The sequence below is a fragment of the Numida meleagris genome, chromosome 2, assembly GCF_002078875.1.
Source record: "Numida meleagris isolate 19003 breed g44 Domestic line chromosome 2, NumMel1.0, whole genome shotgun sequence".
NCBI lineage: Eukaryota > Metazoa > Chordata > Aves > Galliformes > Numididae > Numida > Numida meleagris.
In genome coordinates, this window is record NC_034410.1 from 58416986 (window position 1) to 58436948 (window position 19963).

Below are 19963 nucleotides of genomic sequence, written 5' to 3' on the forward strand. Positions count from 1 at the left end.
TGGATTACAGCAAGTTGTTCTGACCTAGAATTTAAGTGTAAAATAAAGCATCAATACCACTGACCTAAAAGATGTGGTAACAAGGTTTAAATAGTAATAATAATAAACCATATGCTTTAAGCCAAACGAAGCTGTCCTAACAAAAACAGCAGAGCCTCCATCTCCAAGAGCATATACACTTGTTTATACCTAAAACAAACCCCAACATTCCAGGCACAGTTGATTGCAAGTAAACTTTCTATTTATGAGCTGAAGCAAATTAATTGCTCATAGAGTAAGTTTTATTTTTAAGCTAACAAAACCAAACCAAAAAACCTAACAAAAACCAAACAAAAAAAACCCTATAAATTCAACAGAGGTAGCTAGAGAAATGATTTAAAAAAAAAAAAAATCCACAAAAAAATCCCAAACCACTATAGTCAAACTAATCCCTAAAGAAAGAATTTCTGTGTACAGCTTTTACCAATATATTAAAACACGTAAAGAAGTAACTTTATGGTTCATTTATTCTTTGAAATTTACATGGCAGTTTTGTAAAATTGTCTTTCCAGAGTTAGTGTCAAGATCAGAATAAGATATTCCACTTGATTCCTGGAAACTCAGTGGGATATGCAAAAGCAAGTTTTGCTCATGCCTTGCAACCAGTAGTTCAAAGGAACTAGTCACAGGAATTTAGCAAACTGCAGATACAGAAAAAGAAAAAGGTAGTTTTCCTGTGTCAGGTCCATAGATGGCAGTAAGAAAAAGAATGAAGAAAAGGCTTTTTTTTTTTTGTGAAAGTGGTATGGTTCAAAATACCTAGAAGGCAAAAGCATACATTCGCCATAGATAATAGGTACTGTTAATGACTGCATGGAGGTAGGACTTCAGCATTTAAGATCCGAGTTAAGTGGATATTCACTACTAGAATAAGGCTTAAACATGATGGTAAGTATGCAAAACATTTGTGTGCAGAGAAGAAATGAAGGAGACATCATACCTACATTAAAAATAAGCTCCCATTTGTCAACTTGTATTTTTAAAAATAACTTCAATATTCTGGGAAACAAACGATCCAATCAACATCTCCAAGAGAGAAAGGGCTCAACAGCACGTGATTTCACAGTAATAGCTGTTAGTAACAGTTTAGTAAGAGCTAAGAGCCAGTGAAGAGGATGGCTCACTGACAGATTTTTACTGCAAGCAAGGGGGAAAACAAGACAGGTAAGCAGCTAGATTCCATATATTCTCACAAACATCTTAAATACAGTTTTGTAAGAACTCTAGATCTCTATTTGTTTCTACAAAGAGAGGGAGAAGGAGAGGGAGAGGGAGGGCTTTAGGATAAATCTGAAGTTTTCAGCAGATGAAATGATTCTCAGTATCCTTAAAGAACCTCCTGTCTTTGCTCTCAGCAGAGATGAACTCCTCTTGAATGCAAATCAGAGGTGGAGCTCAGCTCTAGCTGCATTCTCTATTCTCACAAGCTAAGTTAAAGAGAGATGAGAAATCTTAACATTTCATTAATTTTTATCACTTTTTCTTTCCTGCCAGGCAGGAAATAAACAGATACATTCCTTAACCAAGGGGGAGCTGCTTCAAGTTTTCACAGTTTAATTGGTTTTATTGTAAAATAGCCTATTTCTCACTTGCATCTTTTGAAAAAGCCCCACAAATTGCCTGACAAATTGAAAGTCAAACTCTGAAGTCAAGAGAACTGAAAAGCATTTCTGTACATCTTGAATTGCTTCTGGTACTAAACATTACACAGCATAGTGCAGAAAGTCTTACAGAAAGAAATCTGGGAGGACTTCAGGTCTCCTAGTTATGAATCCAGTGACACTGGACTTCTGCTTTCCAAGGTATTTAGCAGTATCCTGACGTACTTGCTTCTCATCTGTACCAAAAGATTTTTAATTTTCTAGTGTTTTTTTAAGTATTTCTTTGAAAGTAAATCTCTCCCTGTATTTCCAAGTGCAAATTCTACCTATTAGGAATGCCAATAAATGTGATACAAGTATGAGATTGCTAAACTGATTTTTAAAATCAGTGGAAGAGATCAGAGAACACCTCTGCACATACAACAGTGGCAGCCTTTTTACATCACACTTGAAGACTTTATAGGCTAGGAAATAATAATTATTTCCTATTTATGCTGCCTTTCTCCTGAACTACATATTAATGTTATTCCCTGTTCAGAACACTCACCAAAAACTGTGCTTTTTCTTACTTTGCTAATTCCAGGACAATGCTATCCTGTAATCTTCCACTTCCTCCCTCCATTTGCCCCCAAAAAGAAGCCTGTTTGCATAGGTATCTGTTTTGAATGAACACGCATTACACTTAAAATTAGTTTTAAAGAATTAATTCAGGAACCATTATCAGATGCCTGAGCATACAGGTAAAGATGTACTGATTACGCAGACGTATACAGGACTCTCTACTCTGGAAAGATAGGAATCAACACTGAGATAATTCCAAACATTAAATTATACTTTCTCAAATACAGAAGCTATCAAGACCTATAGTACAAAAAAAAATGTTTACTTAAAGTGAACTTGAATACAGACTCATTCAATTTAGATGAGCTGTTGAAGTCAACACAGGGAAACTATTATTGCAAATTAATAATCTCTATTGACTGTTCTTCCCTCTTCAGAGTGTTCTAGTGGCTGTTGACTTTGCTGATTCTTAGCTTTCAGTACAGCCTAACAATGACTTAAAGTAATTACATTTAAATTAATTTTATGGAGTTGTACTTATAATGAAAACATCATAATTCTATAAAATATACAAAATTCTTTATTTCAAGTTAGCATCCACAGTCATACATCTCTTTGTCTTCACGCATAGTCAGTTTGCATTTGCAACCACCAAAAAAGTAAATAGTTTTTATGATGCAGACACAGGATAGCCAAACAGCTTTACTTTCATTAAGCAAAGCCAAGACTGTCCTCTAACAGCATTTATTACCAGCAAATAGGTCGTTCTCTTTACCTAAGAAACAAGAAAACAAAATTTCCCTTAAATGAAGCAACACAGATGACTGCTGTTACTAAAGCTGTTACTTCCTGAATGGAAGAATGATGGATGTATGTACCTGGATACACAGGAGGCTTTCATTTGTAGCTTTCAGTTGCATTTGCTAGTACACAAGGGCTTGCTCAGAATGAGATTAAATATCCTTACCAATCTTCATTACTGCTTCCATCATTATAATCACTATCCAAGTTCCACATTTGAAGTACCAGTAGGATTTTTTTTTAATTAAATAAGACAAGAAAACAAACAGAAGACAGACAGTATTGCAATTCCCTCATGTATGACACTGCTTCATAACCACCCGTTAAAAAAAAAACTTTCCTTTCTAGAAGCACCAGTTCCTTTCCAACAAGGAAGCAGCACCAGAGACAGTTTGTATAATTTAACCATAAAGTAAAACCAGAGTATTTTACAGCATTTCAAGCTCCCAGATACAGTGGTTAAGTTAAAAATTAGCATATGGAATGCGTATCAGAAACTTATGTATAAAAAGGTGAGTTAGTAAAAAACCTCCAGATATATTAAAAGCAAAACTAGCAGCAAACACTGCTACCATTATACAGCATTCACGAAACATGATTGATTGGATGGTCATCTGAAAAAGAAGCTGATGACCGTACTGTTATAAAAATGGCAAGACGTATTTGATCATAGTAACTGTATGATCAAGCGTTAGAAGGAGAGAAGTAAGCATGATTTGGTTAACACAAATCCTACTTAAACAAGAGTGCCTCCAAGCCACAAAACATTTAGTTTCAGTTTTATACTAATAATCACAATTCCAGTCCAATAGATGCAACTGACTCTGGTAAGTGTGTCTGAACAGACAACAGAATGTAATTCCTAGTACATGCAGCCCCATACAATCGGTACGAATGTCAGTTTTTGCTTATACGGCACTTTGCAACAGCAAGGCGTACTGCAGTTCAGAATGAAGGAAAACAGCACAAATGCTTTTACCGTGCTTTGATCAGAGGTAAGTTTCAAAATAGGCATGACATATGTACAGTTTGTTTCTAGGCACGTCTTTGGTTACATTCTCAATATAGTCTTCTTCACAAAAAAAATAAATAAAACATTCAAGACTTGGTTGAAGTTCAAGCAAAGACAAATTTTTTTTGTTTTTCAGAAAACATGACAGTAGAAGTCCCTTTAAAGCGATGCTTTATTACATCCATAAACGATAAAATCCCAGTGCTACAGTAAGGCATGTAAATACTGAACCTGAAAGAAAACAGAATTGGAGAAGACAGATAATCAATCATTAGCTCTTGGCACATATCTTCAGAAACCTAAGTACACATATTACTACGATGCTAAAGATATAATAACCATTCCTTTCCCATATAAGAAAGTAAGCTTTTTAATTCACAAAACACAAAGAATTTCAAAGCAGAGGGACACAAAGATGACAAAGGAGGAAGGAAAATGAATGTGCAGGAACTGGACTGGAAAACTATCAAAAGGTTGGAGAAAAAAACCTTAGCTGCTTACCATTCGAAAAAAGATCAAAATGGCAAGTTACAGTTGTAAAATGAGGAATAACAGGATTATTAAATCACAGTCAAATATTCAAACAAATAAATGCAAACTACTTTATTACAGCTTATCAATTTGTGTTTTGTGGTATTTTTTTTAAAAATTATTTCTAGTGAATGTAATCAACTTTATGTTTCTAGATATACACAAAGAAGATTTTTGCCACTGTTTGCAATAGAAGCAATTCAAGTAAACATATTTTGCTTATTTTTTACTTCCATGAGTAGTTTTTTTTGAGTAGAGATGGCGGGGAAAAGAACTTCCTCTCATTTTAATGAGTTGCCTTTTATTTTCCAGTAGCTGCTCTCTTTAAAGCATATCCCTATAGTACAGTACTATAGACAGGATTGTACTAGTGACAAAACCTACCGTGAAAGAATAATCAAGAAGTCTAAATTAGAAAAATAACCTCCTGTAATCCTGTTCATTTAGTAGTGTTACATAGTTAGATAACTTTAATATTTTGACATTTTTCTACAAAAGCAATAACCTATTTTTTCCTAATGCACATGCCTGAAGAATAAGCATTTGAAGAATTTGATAATGAACACTCAGAAAAACAGAAGCATTCAATTTTGTAGATAGAGCTCCATCAGACAGATAAATGCAGGCTGCTTTCACAAATTAAGTTGGGCACAGATGAAGGTTTTTACTCTTACTGACAGCCAAACTTGAAGATCTCTCACACACATTATTGCAACATGAAGAATGGAAAGAACATACAGCCATAGTCCATGCAAAATACAACTGCAAATTACAGAAAACATTCTCTGGTAATAATGCTGCTGATATTGACCAAGACTACTTAAAGTACTCATATTTTCTTTGAACCAGGGCCTTTATGAATACAGTCAATGGACAGCTTGCAAAAACATCGTTCAATTTAACCGTTTCACCGCCAGATATCTTACCTGCTAAGTACTTAATATTATCAAGTTTGTGCGATTCCAGCATTGTTTTCAGATCAGCAACTTCTGTGTCTATTTTCCTGTCTGTTTGGGTCAGAGCTCGATCTTGTTGCGCATGCTAAAAGCAAAACAAACATATAACTGGAACAGTTCCACATTTATTTAGAAATGCAACCCATTCCCCTAAACTGTACTTCCAACTCCTCCTTAAATGTATGTTAATGAAGTCATCTGCATTCAAAGCAAACAAGTTTTTTTCCTAGCTTACCATAGCTAAGGAATTGAACTCAGTAAACTTTCATTACATGTTCACTAACACGTAATCTAGAACATGGCAGAACTGAGTGTCTTCTTATCTCAATCTTGCAGCATAATCACTTACTTTAATCTGTCATCTGGCACACAGATGTTCAAGTCACATCTCAATAATAATAGCTATTGAGAAGTCTAAGAGACTCTTGTGATAGAAACGTACTGGAGGAGCATGAAAATTTATGGATCCTTAGAAATATCAGAATAGGTCTTCTGATGTAAAAACCACGTCTTCATCTTGCAATGAATTCTACTACAAAAACATCTAGAGAATGACAAGGTCAGAATCTGATTATGACAGAAGACAGGACTTCATAGAAAAAAAATGGGATGGAATTATTACTCAGAAAGGGCTGAAAGATCAAGCTTGTAAACTCAGAACAACAGCTGCTCTGGTGCTGATATTTTCAAATCATCACTACTGAAACACTGTAATCAGTTAATGATTTATGGCTAGAGGTCTTCCTGAGAATAATTCTCTACGCTACAGAAATCAAACAAAATGAAGAGGAATAGTTTAGTAAAAGCCTCCTTTAAAATGAAGTCAGATCAATCAAGATATGTGTTTCAGTTCCACTGAACATGGAAAAAGTCACTGATTTAAAAAAGGAAAAAAACAACCTTAAGTGTCAAATTATGTCAAGAGAAAATACTACATATGTGAAGTTTCAAAACAAAAAAAAAGCCCACTGAACGGGTCATATATGTGCGTAGATGTAATAATATATATAAGCCTTTTTATTCTGTAGACATTTCAGTTACCTGTACCTCTATGGAAATATGCAGAAAAATAATATATCTCAATGACATTTTGTACATTCAAGTGTGTTTAAGCGCATGAGTAGCCTCAAAAAAGAATACCAGCTCTATAACACAAGTAAAAAAAGCTTTGTTATATAACAAGCTACCAAGTTCTTACCAATTCCACTATTTCTGTCCTCATTTCAAGTAGTTTTCTTTCATTAAGTGAATGCTGGAAGGGAAAAACAAACAACAGACAGATAAATATGGTATTGTTTTTAAGCCTTTTCCCAAATGCTTAAAAGCACATTTCCTTCTCTGTTCTTTGTTTCCCAGTTTTCTGGGAAACTGAATCTGAACAACCACGTTGTCTGACAACACTTGAAAGACAGTATTGCAAGGTGAATGCTGTCACTTGGAAAGTTGAATTTAGACAGGTGTTCAACACACACTGGAACAACAGCACACATTAAAAAGCAGCTGGCAGATGAGTTGGCAGATTTGTACTTCTGCCAAAGACCTGTGATTCTGGAGAGTAAATGGGACAGTTGACTAACTCACAAAGCATGCTAACGCCAAGAAGACTGAGGCTTACTGAAGACTTTCTTCAGTAAGGAGAGTGGTTTTTACGTTATCACAGCAAATTCAGCTGCGAAAGATGTTTCACCAGCATTACAGGCTGGTTCAAAATTCTATTCAAAATTCTGAAATGGTCAGAACAATACTTGAACACCACTGAAAATGCTATATTTGCTAAACATAAAACATTTGTATCTCATGTTAAGTCACTGGTTTAGAAACACTTGAAAGATAAGTACTGTAAATCAGAAGTCCTGGCTCACTTATAAGCTATGGTTATTTGGATTCAAGGAAAGGTAAATCCAGATTCAAGAAGCATGCCTTTCAGGCAGATACCTTTCTGACTCACGAACAGGCATTGTATGACGTCTGTAATGGTTCCTATCCACTACTGGAGCAATTCAATTATTCCTAGGACAGCTGCTAAGCCATCAGTCTATAGTGCAGAGTATTAAGGTCATCAGGCTTCCATCTCAGAATCCTCAGTTACACAGCAATAACCTCGTCTACTGACATTCCCATGTAGAAAGTCGCTTTTTTTTCCTCCCAGTCTAGAGGCTTATTCCACTTTGATATCAAACTCAGAATAATCTACGTAAATGCCTCAGCACTGAAAAACTCTCTTTAAACACCCAGAACACTATTTGAACTTTTAACAGATCTAAAGATCCAATTAAAAAATAGCACAAGGCTGCAAGTGTAGAAAAAAAATGTAAGAGACAAATAATAACATGTCTATAATTAATAAAATACGTGTTGCTACATTCTGCAAATTGATAACAAGGACAAAAAATTCAGTAGCATATACTCCCTCAAAGTAAAATTCCTCATAGTGTTAAGATGGCAAAACACTTATAAAACAATACAATTTTTAAAACTCATGTTTGAAGTAAAGTTTAACATAACGATGCCCCATCCCTGGAGGTGTTCAAGGCCAGATTGAATGGGGTCCTGGGCAGCCTGATCTGGTGGGTGGGAACTCTGCCCACAGCAGGATGGTCTTTAAAGTCCTTTCCAATCCAAGCCATTCTATGATTCTGTTTGAACGGGACCACACATTAATAAACTGATTATCACTATCAAAGGTAGCATTACATTTAAAATAAACAATGTAATAGGTAGAATGAAATAATTTCTGTTTAACTTTGGATAGATGCTGTTAGCCAAATAGATATTTTCTGAGTAATTTATATTCTGCAAGCCTCTTTGTTGATGTCCGTATTTGTTCAAGTTTGCCTTGTGACTAGAACCCTCTAGGTCAGACCCAAGGTTTTTAAATTTAGCTTTAAGAAAGTGAAATACATCCTTTTGTTACAAAAGACCAAGACACGTCTGTATTAACATGAGTACATAAAAAGAGGAAAGGCAAGGTTAACCGCACCCTGAAATTCAACAGGGAGATCTCCCCTAAAGTCCATGTTTTTTTGCAATGCAGAGAAAATTCAGTTCTGTCAGATGCAACTTGATATTTTTAAGCAGAAAACCTAAGAGACACCGTGACGCAAGAGCACACAAATATAAGTGAAAATTTGTTCCACACTTCAAGATTTTCAATTCAATCTGTATCACTGCAGATATAAATCAGAGCATAAGCAGATGTTCATTAGGTAATGAAGACTTCTCCAGGAAATGTAAAGTGGAATGAACTTATTAAAAGTTTGAAACATTAGTAATGGTTGACATGAGTGCTGGCAAATTAAGATAATCTCCTTCAGCGCTTATCCCAAGCAGGTGACAACTTCAAAGGGGCGTACACAAAAAATAAATGACTTATACCCAAATAGTTCTTACTGTCGAGATTGTGAGTAAATATTACTTCTTTATTACCTACCTGTGATAAAAAGAGTGAATTAAAAATAAAATTTGCAGTAAAATGTCACTAAAAGATCTGTCCATTTCCATGATGCAATTCAAGTTCCTAAAAGCTATTCAAAAAAGTTCTAAAAACAAATTTCTAAATAAAGTGCTCCATCTAATGCAAAAAACCTATCTCCTTACTTTTCATTTATGTTAATCTAATTAAAAAGCTTGTCAGTTCACTTCTACCAGATATCTCAAAGTCAAAAACAATCAGAATCAGTATCAGTTACAGTAAGAATTAATCACAACTACTTTCACAACAGGTATTGCCTGACAAACTAGTCACACTGAATTCTCTCACTATAGGAAAAGGAAACGTCTTCAATAACAGCAAGACGATGAAATGTTTATACTTAATTCAACGTGAAAATGGAGCTACACTAATAATAGAGAAAATCTCCAGGCAGCTAGTCAGAATATTTAAATGCAAAAAACTAAAATATTTAACTGTAGTACATTAATATGGATATTGAAACAATATCAAAAGAGACAGATATACAAAATAAAAACCACAGTACCTTGTACTACAGCAGCATAAGGATGAGTAATTTGGATTAATAGCATCTTGAAAAGGAATAATACTACAGATTAAACTGATGTTCTTATCCAAATTTGGAGATAATTCAACGTTTAGATGTTTCTAGAAAAAAATCAACCAGAACTTACCAATTCTTTTACTCTGCTCTTCTCTAGGTTTAGATTTAGTTTGTTATCTGCACGAACTTTGGTAATTTCATCCTTATGGGAATACAAATGATAAAGTAGTGAACAAGAATTTCTATTTAACTGTAAGCAAAAAAGGTTAGACAAAAATATTGTGCCTCTTTCTAATAAGAGAGGAACTGGATTCTCAAGATGCATAACGTCCATAAATTTCCAAAGCACAAGTGTTCCTGCCTTTCCACTCCTGTACTGTAGGATGAATTCATTCTCACTGGAACAAATCAAAAACTAACAACTACTTTTACACCAGAACATTGAAAACCAGAGTTGATTAAGAACACAACGTTCTACAAATTCTGGGAACGTTTCAAAGACCCATGACTCACTAATTTTAGAACTCCTAGCCTAGGTACACTTGTAAAGCAGACTTCTATGAAGAAATCTCGATACTCAGGATAACTTTAAAAACAGTTTCCAACTTTAAAATTTAAAAGGAAATCTGTTTCTAAAGACTGCATCTAGGCTCTCAGAAAAAAACTACTGACAACTAAGAAGTCAGAAGATGTTTATTATTTTTAAAACACGTAACTTTTAGAACTACCACTGAGTATTTTGCTTCATGGATAGCTCTAAGCAATTCCTACTTTTCTTAGTGACAGCTGCCATTTTAAATTAACTTCCCAGCAGGAATTCTAGCCAGATGACACTTTGTCATAAGACAAACTACTGATCAGATGAATGTGTGGGAGAATCAAGAGATTGATGATGTTCTGGGATATTCTGCAGTTAAAAACCATGTAAACATCTCTCAAGTAGACCAATGTCAGCTAGACAAGACTTCAGAAAGTACGAATAATAATGACACTCAATTTCTACGCTAGGATTTTTGAACTTTAACTGTTGTAATTAGATGCCATTACAGCACAATGTTACAATATAATGAAAAATCTGAAATATTTTTAAGCCTTTACAACATTGTGTCATTCTGTCCTTTAGAAGAAAAGGTATGAGCAAATGTGATTATTACAATTATCATTTTATATTTACAGTAAAAAGTTAAATTGTAGACATTTAACAAAAAAAAAAAAGAGATGACTCAGATCCTTCATCTTCTACCAGTGAATATGCTAACTCATTTATATGCAAGTTAAACAATAAAATAAGTTACAAGACAAAAATCAGATGCTGAATGTATTTTAAAAATGGTATTTTGAAAGCCAGTGTGCACTAAGCACTTCATAACATAAAACAGTTTCCAATCTTAATCATTCTTGTAAGAATTTCTATCTGCGTAAAAGCACATTCATCTAAGTAACAGGTTTTGAAGCAATCTTGATGAGAAAAAGGTATTTCAGCTGTTAGTCAGGAGAAGCAAACTACAAAGATCAGAAACACAGCACTGATCTTTAAACTTAATAAGAACCTGTAGATAATTAACAAGTGGGTTTCCTCCAAAAATTATGTTTTCTTGTTAAGGTCATTCACTCACAAACAAGTGGGACCAAACATACTGGTCCCAAATGTAGTGGCTAAGTCACTTTTAAAATTCTTCACAGTTAAAATTTAATTCAGTACTTGCAGAGTTTACAGTTCTGTCACCATAAATTAAATATGTGTGGAACAGACTTTGATGGGACAGAATGGGCTGCAACAATTTCTATTTCATTATCTTACGCATACAACAATCAAACACAACCTTTACAATAAAATCATAACAGCAACATTTTTCTTCCTTTCAAGCAAATAAGACAGGTGTTAGTTCTTGATTATATTGGTACAGTATCTTACCGTGACTTGCTTCTTTATCTGCTGGAGTTCAAGTTTTATTTTCTGGGAGAGCAGAAAAAATGTACACTTTAGTATCATACACAAAAACTGACAATCTATACATACTAACCAATTTGCACGATCAGTAGCAATGACTATAATCCATACTGTGAAAGGAAGGTGTCTTAGTTTCAGCTGGGATGGAATTGTTTTTCTTCAGAGCGTCTGGTACGATGCTATGTTTTGGTTCTAGGAGAAAAACAATGTTGATAACAGACTGGTATTTACAGTTGCCTGCTAAGCAGTGTTGTACAGAGCCAAGACCATTTGCAGAAAAGGGCCCAAGGAGATGGGAGGGAACAGAATCAAGAAAGTTGACTTAAACTGGCCAAAGGGATATTCCATACCATACGATATCAAGTGGAAGGAGTTTTGAAGGGAGTTGGAGATCATCTCTCTCTCTCTCAATTCCACAACATAACTACCTTCCCTTTCCCTATTTTAGTAAATAGCTTTATCTCAACCCATGAGTTCTACTTTACTATTTTTTAATTCTCTGCCACATCCCACTGGGAGGGAAGGCGGAATGAGAGGATGACAGTGTGGTGCTCAGCTACCTGCCAGGTTAATCCACAACAGAAGGCAGAACGAACATGGTTTAGCTCCGTCTATATCCTCAGTACGTGTGTGGATAGACCCATGTGTACACGTGTGTGTACTCACTCAGTACTGCACATTTCCAAACAACAGCAAAAGACAGAAGCTGGTACTGTCCCACAGCACTACAGGTGACCAAATGCACAGGATGGTATTAGCAAGAGTAAACACAGCCAAAAGTAAGTGACTATTCCCTCATGTTTAGCATTTGCGAGCTTGCATCAGAAAAGCTGTGTCCAGCTTTCGGCTCCCCAGTACAAGACAAATGTTGACATGCTGGAACAAGCACGGTGGAGAGCCACCAAGATGATGGGAGACTGCAGCAAGTGGCATAGGAGTGGAGGGCAAAAAGAGAAAGAGTATGTGAGACAGCAAGCAGTGGGTTTGTTTAGCCTTAAAAAGAAATTGCTAAATGGCAATCAAAAAGTGGCCAGCAGCTCCCTTAATGGTCTCTCGAAGTCCCTTCTAAGCTAAATTATCCTATCACTATTTCTTTCAGAAGACAAAAGAAATAAGAATAGTTGTAGTACCCTCTACTAATTCTAATGTATGAAAATTTCTGTAACAAAAAAGAGCAACAGCTGCATCAACAACTTATGCTGTACAGCTCAGTAGCTTCTTCCCTCCTCATTGTTTTCTCTTCTATCTCACGTGTGACCAGGAAGATTTAAGTCTTTGCCAAACTTCACGAGATTCCTAACAGCCCATTTTCCCAGCTTCCATCTGGATGGAGGGACATCAACAGTCTATGGGTCAGCAACTCCTCCCAGCTTTGTATGACCCACAAACCATATTAGCACCCAAGTCAACCTCTTCGGTGCAAAATACTTTTTTACATCCTTAATCAAAACATAAGTGCTACAAGTCCAAGATACTGATTTTTACCTCATTTTCTGAACGAAGTGCTGAAAACTCACTTTTTTCCAATATAATCATGTCCTTTTTCACTCCACCAATATGGGACATTACTTGTTGAAGAGCAATCTCCTTTAAAAGATAGAAGACAAGCCTCAGAACATACAACTATAATGTTTTTTCTCATCTGTGCATACAAATACAATAGGATATTCAGGTACTCCGAAATTTTTAATATGCCAATTTAAGATTGATTTTCTTAGTTTCAAAGAAGGGAAGATAAATTAAGTGAAAGTGACAAAACAAGCAAGTTGTGTTAAAGCGTTAGTAATGTTTGGAAAAACAAATCAGCAGTGCTAACACAGATCAGAATAATTCAACTAATAGCCTAGGATATAGTTTCTTCTAAGTCTTCAAATTCTTAACCTAGCAAAGGCATTAGGGAGAAAAGGTGCCCCTGTGCTAAAGGTGGAAAGCCAGCTTTCACACCAAGACTCCCTAGTGCTACCCTGCTCTTGTAACTTCCTCCTTTTCCACCTTCCCGTGGAAGTGAGTTCACTCCACTTTTCCACTCAGATAAGCAGAATCATGCACTATACTTACACTTTTAAACACTCTTCTCAGTCTGACAGAACTATCTTCCTCCACTTTGGAGGATGGAAGTGTCTGTAGATATTACTCTAGATGCTATGCTATCCACATGCAAACAGGGATTCCGCTCTCTTTGCTAAACTTCTCCCACATTTTTGTCAGTTAATGATATTCTAATTTGCAGCATTATGTGGCATCTGGAGAAGGCTTTTATTTATCTTTTGTGTATCCAATTATGGCCTAATGGCAATAACTACATTCACAGTTTTCCAAATTCTCTTCCAATTCTTCATTCTCTTTTGGTATAAGCCCTTAATCACGCAAAGACCGCAACAAAGCACAGATTTACCATGCTACCCAGAGTTCAGGGCAATACGCACCTCCTGAGCATGCCATATAAGCTTGTACAGTTGAACTTTAATGACAGAAAGTCACGTGAGGGTCATATCTAGCACGGCCTCAGAAAAAGGAGAAAAAAAAAAAAAAGCCTACTTTCATTTCAAAAATCTGGGAATCTGAGGAGGTACAGATGCAACAGCTGCTTATTGTAAAACACAAACAATGGGAGAAAGGGACCTTAAACAATGCATGCTCTGATCTACTGCAGAACAAATTCAGCACAGGAGAAGGAATTGCTTTTGCATCTGCCTTGCCTGGAATCTAAGAGTTAGAAAAGATGGACTGAAGCCTCCCCATATGGAAGCTGATGCAAAATCTACTACTTAACAACTAACTTAGCCACTGCCAAGGCTATTATACTAAGAAGACAGCAACTACACTTTTCTCACATTAAGATGGCACATTCTCACATTAAAATGGCAACTCAGTTACCACAAAATTCGTTGAATCCTTTGTGTGGAAACTGACTTGGGGCTGTGAATCCCAGCCTCACAGAGCAGTCTAAGTACTTCAGTTATTGCTTCCCATTAGCATGGTCTATTTGTCTCACTTATGTGTCTGGGAATTCCAGCATACTAGATATTTTGAATCAGATTCAAAAGATGCTTAAGTTCTACATAAAACAAGTTGTGTCTTACTCTGAATTTCAATTTCATTTCTGGAGTCAGATGTGCCTAAAAGCATAACAGGGCAATATTCAACACTTTCATGTCCACTTGCTTACATAGATCTACCTGCATACAACTAGACAAAGGGCTCCCTCGCAAAAACAAAACACCCATTCCCTCACAAATTGAGTTCAAGTCTATGCAATTTTCTGGTAGCCAGGAAGGATCTCTAGATATTCAGAATTATCAGTCTATTTTCAAGCAAGTTTTCTTCAGTTCCTCTCACTGATTTTTATATATATATGCTGAATGGACTTAGAGTATACCATGAACAACGTATGCATCAAAGGAAACAGACAACTTACAATATCAGCACCCAAAACATACTGTTCCTGTTCGTTATCAGTATATACAACTACACTAACCACATACTAAAATCATTGCAAAGAAGTTTAGCTCTATTCTAATACAATATGAATGTCACTATGACAGAAAGATAAATTTAAATCAGTCCACATAACAGAATGGTAAACTACAGGAGGAATTTTTTTACTTTGTTGCTGTAAAACTAGAAAAGAAAATAACGTAGGAGCTGTAATTAGTTAAATACATGCATAGAGTATCTCCTATGACTGTGTAAAAGCCTTTTCAGTGATTCATTTCAGGTTACAATAAAGCTAGGAAGAAACAAAGAAACAAACAAACACCTATTTATGAACAATTAACTAGATCATAGTTCCTAAGTTTCAAGGTCCATCGCAACACTTTGATAAGTGTCGGATAGATTCAAGACAAAACTCAGTAGCCCGCAGATACACAGGGATAGTTGTTCACTTTCAAATTTTTAAACATCGTCCACCAGTAAATAATACAGCAATGTGCACTTCGTTAGCAGGCATACTAGGTTTCAACTGGCTTTAACCCTTCCACCTTCTTTGAGCTAACCTGCTGTACTTTGGTCACCATGTCCTTGTAAATCATATCCAGGTTGGTGTTCACGATTTTCACCAATGCAGATACAATCACCTCCGACTGCTGAGTAGTGAATCCTAAACAAAACAAAATATAACAACATTCAGAGACCTACATCTGGACAACAGATGAAGATTAACAATTTCTAATATTCATAACAATGTTTTTAAAAAAGCAATCCATTATGAAAGATAATAAAGCATATTCCTCTCCATCTAGCACCAGCGGAGCACAACCAGGCAGTACAACTAATTCCTCCACTCCAAAATTATGCCTGTGACATATATAGCTATAGAGCACTATTACAGTATCAGCAAGATAAACTTTGGAAGTTTTTTGCTAAAAGTATTACGGAATGCCATCTCTCATGCAGTTATTTTTATGAGTAAGAAGCCTGACATTCAAGAGCAAATACCTACTTTTAATATACTGTAAGTAGTACCATGGAAGATAGGCAAATCTCAGCAATTCACAGCAGAGAAGAGCTCTGATTTTAGGCCTGCCAGCTTCTGAGTCCTTATAAAGATACACTTTGAACTCTGTACATGGCGAACTATCATAAAACATAGTTTCAAATACGTAGCAGGTTACTGTTAGAAAGCAGATTTGGGGTCTGAGAGTGAGTCACTTTCAACAGCAGAGCTGATTTAATCACTTGCCAACACCAAAAAGGGGGTACCCTTCCTCCTGCTGCTACGTATGTGTCCTGGTGCTCTCACAGCTGCTTTGTGAGCTCATTAAACTAATGCCTCAGAATGCTGATCAAGCAAAAAAGAACTGTAGTTTCTTAAGAATTAGGCTGGCACACATGAAGAGTGAAACTATATGGGAGGAAAAAGTGACTGGGGTCTCTCCGAAAGGAGATGTGATGTGAATTATCACAAAGCAATTTAGCTGTACGACCCCTCCACTTGATGTTACTGAGGTAGCGAAGGTACTTAATCATGAATCCAAAACGATCTCTACCCTTACGTTTTAGGGTAAGAGAAGGTATATTTTATACAGTATTCCACACTCCATCCCAAGAGCTGCATTTTATGTAGCAGTCCGTGTTCAGTCGCATTACAACACAGTTACATACCACTGTGGTTTAATTAACCAAACTCTGCAAGCTAAGAAAGCACTTGTGAGCCTACCCAAGGAACGTGTGTAGCAAATTACCGTTTTCTTCCAGGAGGCACACCAGAGCGTGAGTGTCAAAAAACAGCTTCCTATTTCCCAGCAAGGAAACACTGCTCTTGCTTTGTAAAAACGAAGATGCAGAGTTGCTTACATCTGAGAAAGAAAAGCAGAACTTTGACATATTTTTATGAAATAACAATCAACCAACATATGAGCTCTCCAGGAGTTTCCCAACTAGCCAAAGCAATTAAGAAAAGCACACCTTTACCTCAACAGCCTGCAACATGCACTGATGCCACCGCGGCTCCCTTGAAACCCCCATGGGATCTGACTGCTAAGTTCTACGAGCTCGAAAACTGACAGCAGTGCAACACTTCCCACGACCCCCACGCCCCCGAAAGACCCCACCGAGGGGCAGGGGCATCCCACGTATCAGTGTTCCAAGCCACGCTTTTTGGATAGTTCAGCACCAGCGGATAGAGCAGAAGAACGTCAGACAGAACACGGCGCCGGCAACCACGGAGATGAAGCCACCGCGAGCTCCTGGGGGAGGAGGAGATGACAGACAGACACCCCCGCCCGCCCCACCGCTCCCCGCTCTCACCCCTCTCCCCGCAGAGCCGGGCCTGGCCAACGCGCCGCGCCCACCCCGCGCAAGGACAGGCGCTGAGGCCGCGGTGCGCGGGGGAGAGGGGCGCGAGGCGGTGACGCGCGGCGGAAGCTGGCGGGAAGGCGCCGTGGGGCCGCAGCGCTAGCAGCGCCCGCCTGGCGGTCGCCCGCCTCACGGCCATGCCGCCCGGTCCCAGCGACAGGCGAAGGAGAGAAACCACCGGCGCTACCGGAAAGCCATAGCTGGGAACGCGCCGCCTCGACGCCTCCCTTCCGCCGCGGCCATCGGCCCGCTTCCGCCTCCGGAGCGGGGCGGGTGCACGGCTGTCTGCTGAGACCTTTCCGAATGCTTTACTGAAGCGGCTCGGCGTAGGGAAGCACGTGTTTGAGACGTGTGTCGTGCTGTGAGGAGGCTGAAGTGTGGTTAGGGGCTAAAGATGCTAATCAGTGGTCACAGTAAGACAGTACGCAGGCTGGATCATTCGGGTATTGCCAAGACAGCTGAACCGTAGCAACATGCAGCAGTAACGTTCCTCACAAGCCATGGCATCTGCTTGGCGCTGAGTGCTTGGGGCATGGCACTAGCGCAGTGCTAACCACCAATGGTTGTCTGTTAACCATTCAGAAACCTGCGCAGTGCATTTTCCTTGATACTTCAGTGACATTCAACCGGGATATCCAGGGTAAGCCCACTGGCATGTCCGTCTTCATAGTCTCTAGCAGGAACAGAGCCACTGCCTCTGCCTATGGAGACCAGAAACATGCTCTTGTTTTCTTTCTCTATGTGAGGAGTCAGCTTGTTCAATTTGCCCAATTTTTACTGTAATCTTAGCTGTTTGGACCTCCTAGGCACTTTGACTTCCAATACAACAACCGCTAACTGGCTTCCCTGAGCTCTGGAGGCTGCTTGGGCCATCTCCAGTTGTTTCAGGGCTGCCTGCTCTGCTCATGGGGTGCCTGGGTTGGTTTCTGTGGTACCAGGAGGCATGAGAAGGGGGAAATTGTCCCACTCTACTTTCTGCTGTGTGGCATCATATCAACCACTGTGCAATTTGGAGCACCACAATATAAGAACGTCATAAAACTGTTAAAGAGCATCCAAAGGAGTCTGATGTAGATGGGGAATGGTCTAGAGTGAAAGATTTATGAGGACCAGCTGAGGCCGCTGGGTTACGGCAGGGAGGTAATGGACGAGCCCTGACCCTGCTGAATTAGGTTAGCAATTGACAAAACTGTGTTCTCTGGTGTCCAATCTCAAAAAAGAGCACAGTCCTGTGGGTCTTTCTGTGAAAATGCAGCTATGCACAAAAAAGCAGGCAATGAATTTCTGCTGAATTCAGTTTCACAGATGTTTCCTCCAGCAATGGCTGTAGAGTATCCACTGTCATGCCAAACACAGGTTCACAAACCGCAGGGTAGGCTCGGTTGCAAGAGACCCAAGGAGCTCATCCAGCCCAACCTCGAGCTAATAAGGCATAGTCAGCTATGAACTTGTGGGTTTTCAAGAAACCTTCCAACTCTTTGAGTTTATATCTTTCACAGAATGTCGGGGATTGGAAGAGACCTGAAAAGATCATCTAGTCCAATCCCCCTGATGGAGCAGGAACACCTAGACCAGGTCACACAGGAACATGTCCAGACGAGTTTTGATTGTCTCCAGAGAAGGAGACCCCACAACCTCTCTGGGTAGCTTGTTCCAGTGTTCTGTTACCCTTACTGTGAAGAATTTTTCTCTCATATTTATGTGGAACCTCCTATTTTCCAGCTTGCACCCATTGCCCTTTGTCCTATCATTGGATGTCACTGAGAAGAGCCTGGCTCCATCCTCCTGGCACTCACCCTTTACGTATTTATAAATGTCATTGAGGTTACCCCTCAGTCTCCTGTCCTCCAAGCTTAAGAGACCCAGCTCCCTCAGCCTTTCCTCATAAGGGAGATGCTCCACTCCTTTAATCATCTTTGTGGCTCTGTGCTGGACTCTCCCAAGCAGTTCCCTGTCCTCCTTGAACTGAGGGGCCCAGAACTGGACACAATATTCCAGCTGTGGTCTCACCAGGGTAGAGTAATAGGGGAGAAGAACCTCTCCCGACCTACTAACCACTCCCCTTCTAATACAACCCTGGATGCCATTGACATTCTTGGCCACAAGGGCACAGTGCTGGCTCATGGTCATCCCCAGGTCCCTTTCCCCTACGCTGCACTCCAACAGGTCTGTCCCCAACCTATACTGGTACCTGGGGTTGTTCTTGCCCAGATGCAAGACTCTACACTTGCCCTTGTTATATTTCATTAAATTTCTCCCTGCCCGGCTCTCCAGTCTGTTTAGGTCTTGCTGAATGGCAGCACGGCCTTCTGGTGTGTCAGCCTCTCCTCCCAGTTTTGTGTTGTCAGCCAACTTGCTGACAGTTCACTCTATTCCCTCATCCAAGTCATTGATGAATGTATTGAATAGTACTGGTCCCAGTACCGACCCTTGAGAGACTCCACTAGATACAGGCTTCCAACTAGACTCTATCCCATTGACCACAACTCTCTGGCTTCTTTCCTTCAGCCAGTTCACAGTCCTCCTCCCTACCTGATTGTTCAGACTACACTTCCTCAGTTTAGCTGCGAGGATGCTGTGGGAGACGGTGTCATATGCTTTACTAAAATCAAGATAGAATACATCCACTGCTTCACCATCATCTATCCACCTGGTTATTTCTCTATAAAAGGCTATCAGGTTGGTTAAGCATGACTTCCCCTTGGTGAAGCCATGTT

General features: G+C 38.6%; 1 protein-coding gene across 4 annotated transcripts; it reads right to left on the reverse strand.

The window, feature by feature from the left end:
* MCUR1 (mitochondrial calcium uniporter regulator 1) lies at positions 2759 to 17452 on the reverse strand. Of its 4 annotated transcripts, none has more exons than XM_021387518.1 (9): positions 17434 to 17452; positions 16634 to 16747; positions 15446 to 15549; positions 12933 to 13034; positions 11412 to 11453; positions 9627 to 9698; positions 6700 to 6753; positions 5472 to 5586; positions 2759 to 4245 (listed from the first exon to the last, which is right to left on the reverse strand). In XM_021387518.1, exons 3-9 carry the CDS (start codon positions 15479 to 15481, stop codon positions 4190 to 4192), a joined length of 477 nt encoding a protein of 158 aa, XP_021243193.1. In that variant the 5' UTR covers positions 15482 to 15549; positions 16634 to 16747; positions 17434 to 17452; the 3' UTR covers positions 2759 to 4189. The 4 variants fall into 4 exon arrangements, with proteins under 4 accessions (XP_021243193.1, XP_021243190.1, XP_021243191.1 ...); XM_021387515.1 differs by lacking the exon at positions 17434 to 17452 and adding an exon at positions 17199 to 17427; XM_021387517.1 differs by lacking the exons at positions 2759 to 4245; positions 17434 to 17452 and adding exons at positions 9479 to 9524; positions 17199 to 17427 and having other exon boundaries at positions 5499 to 5586.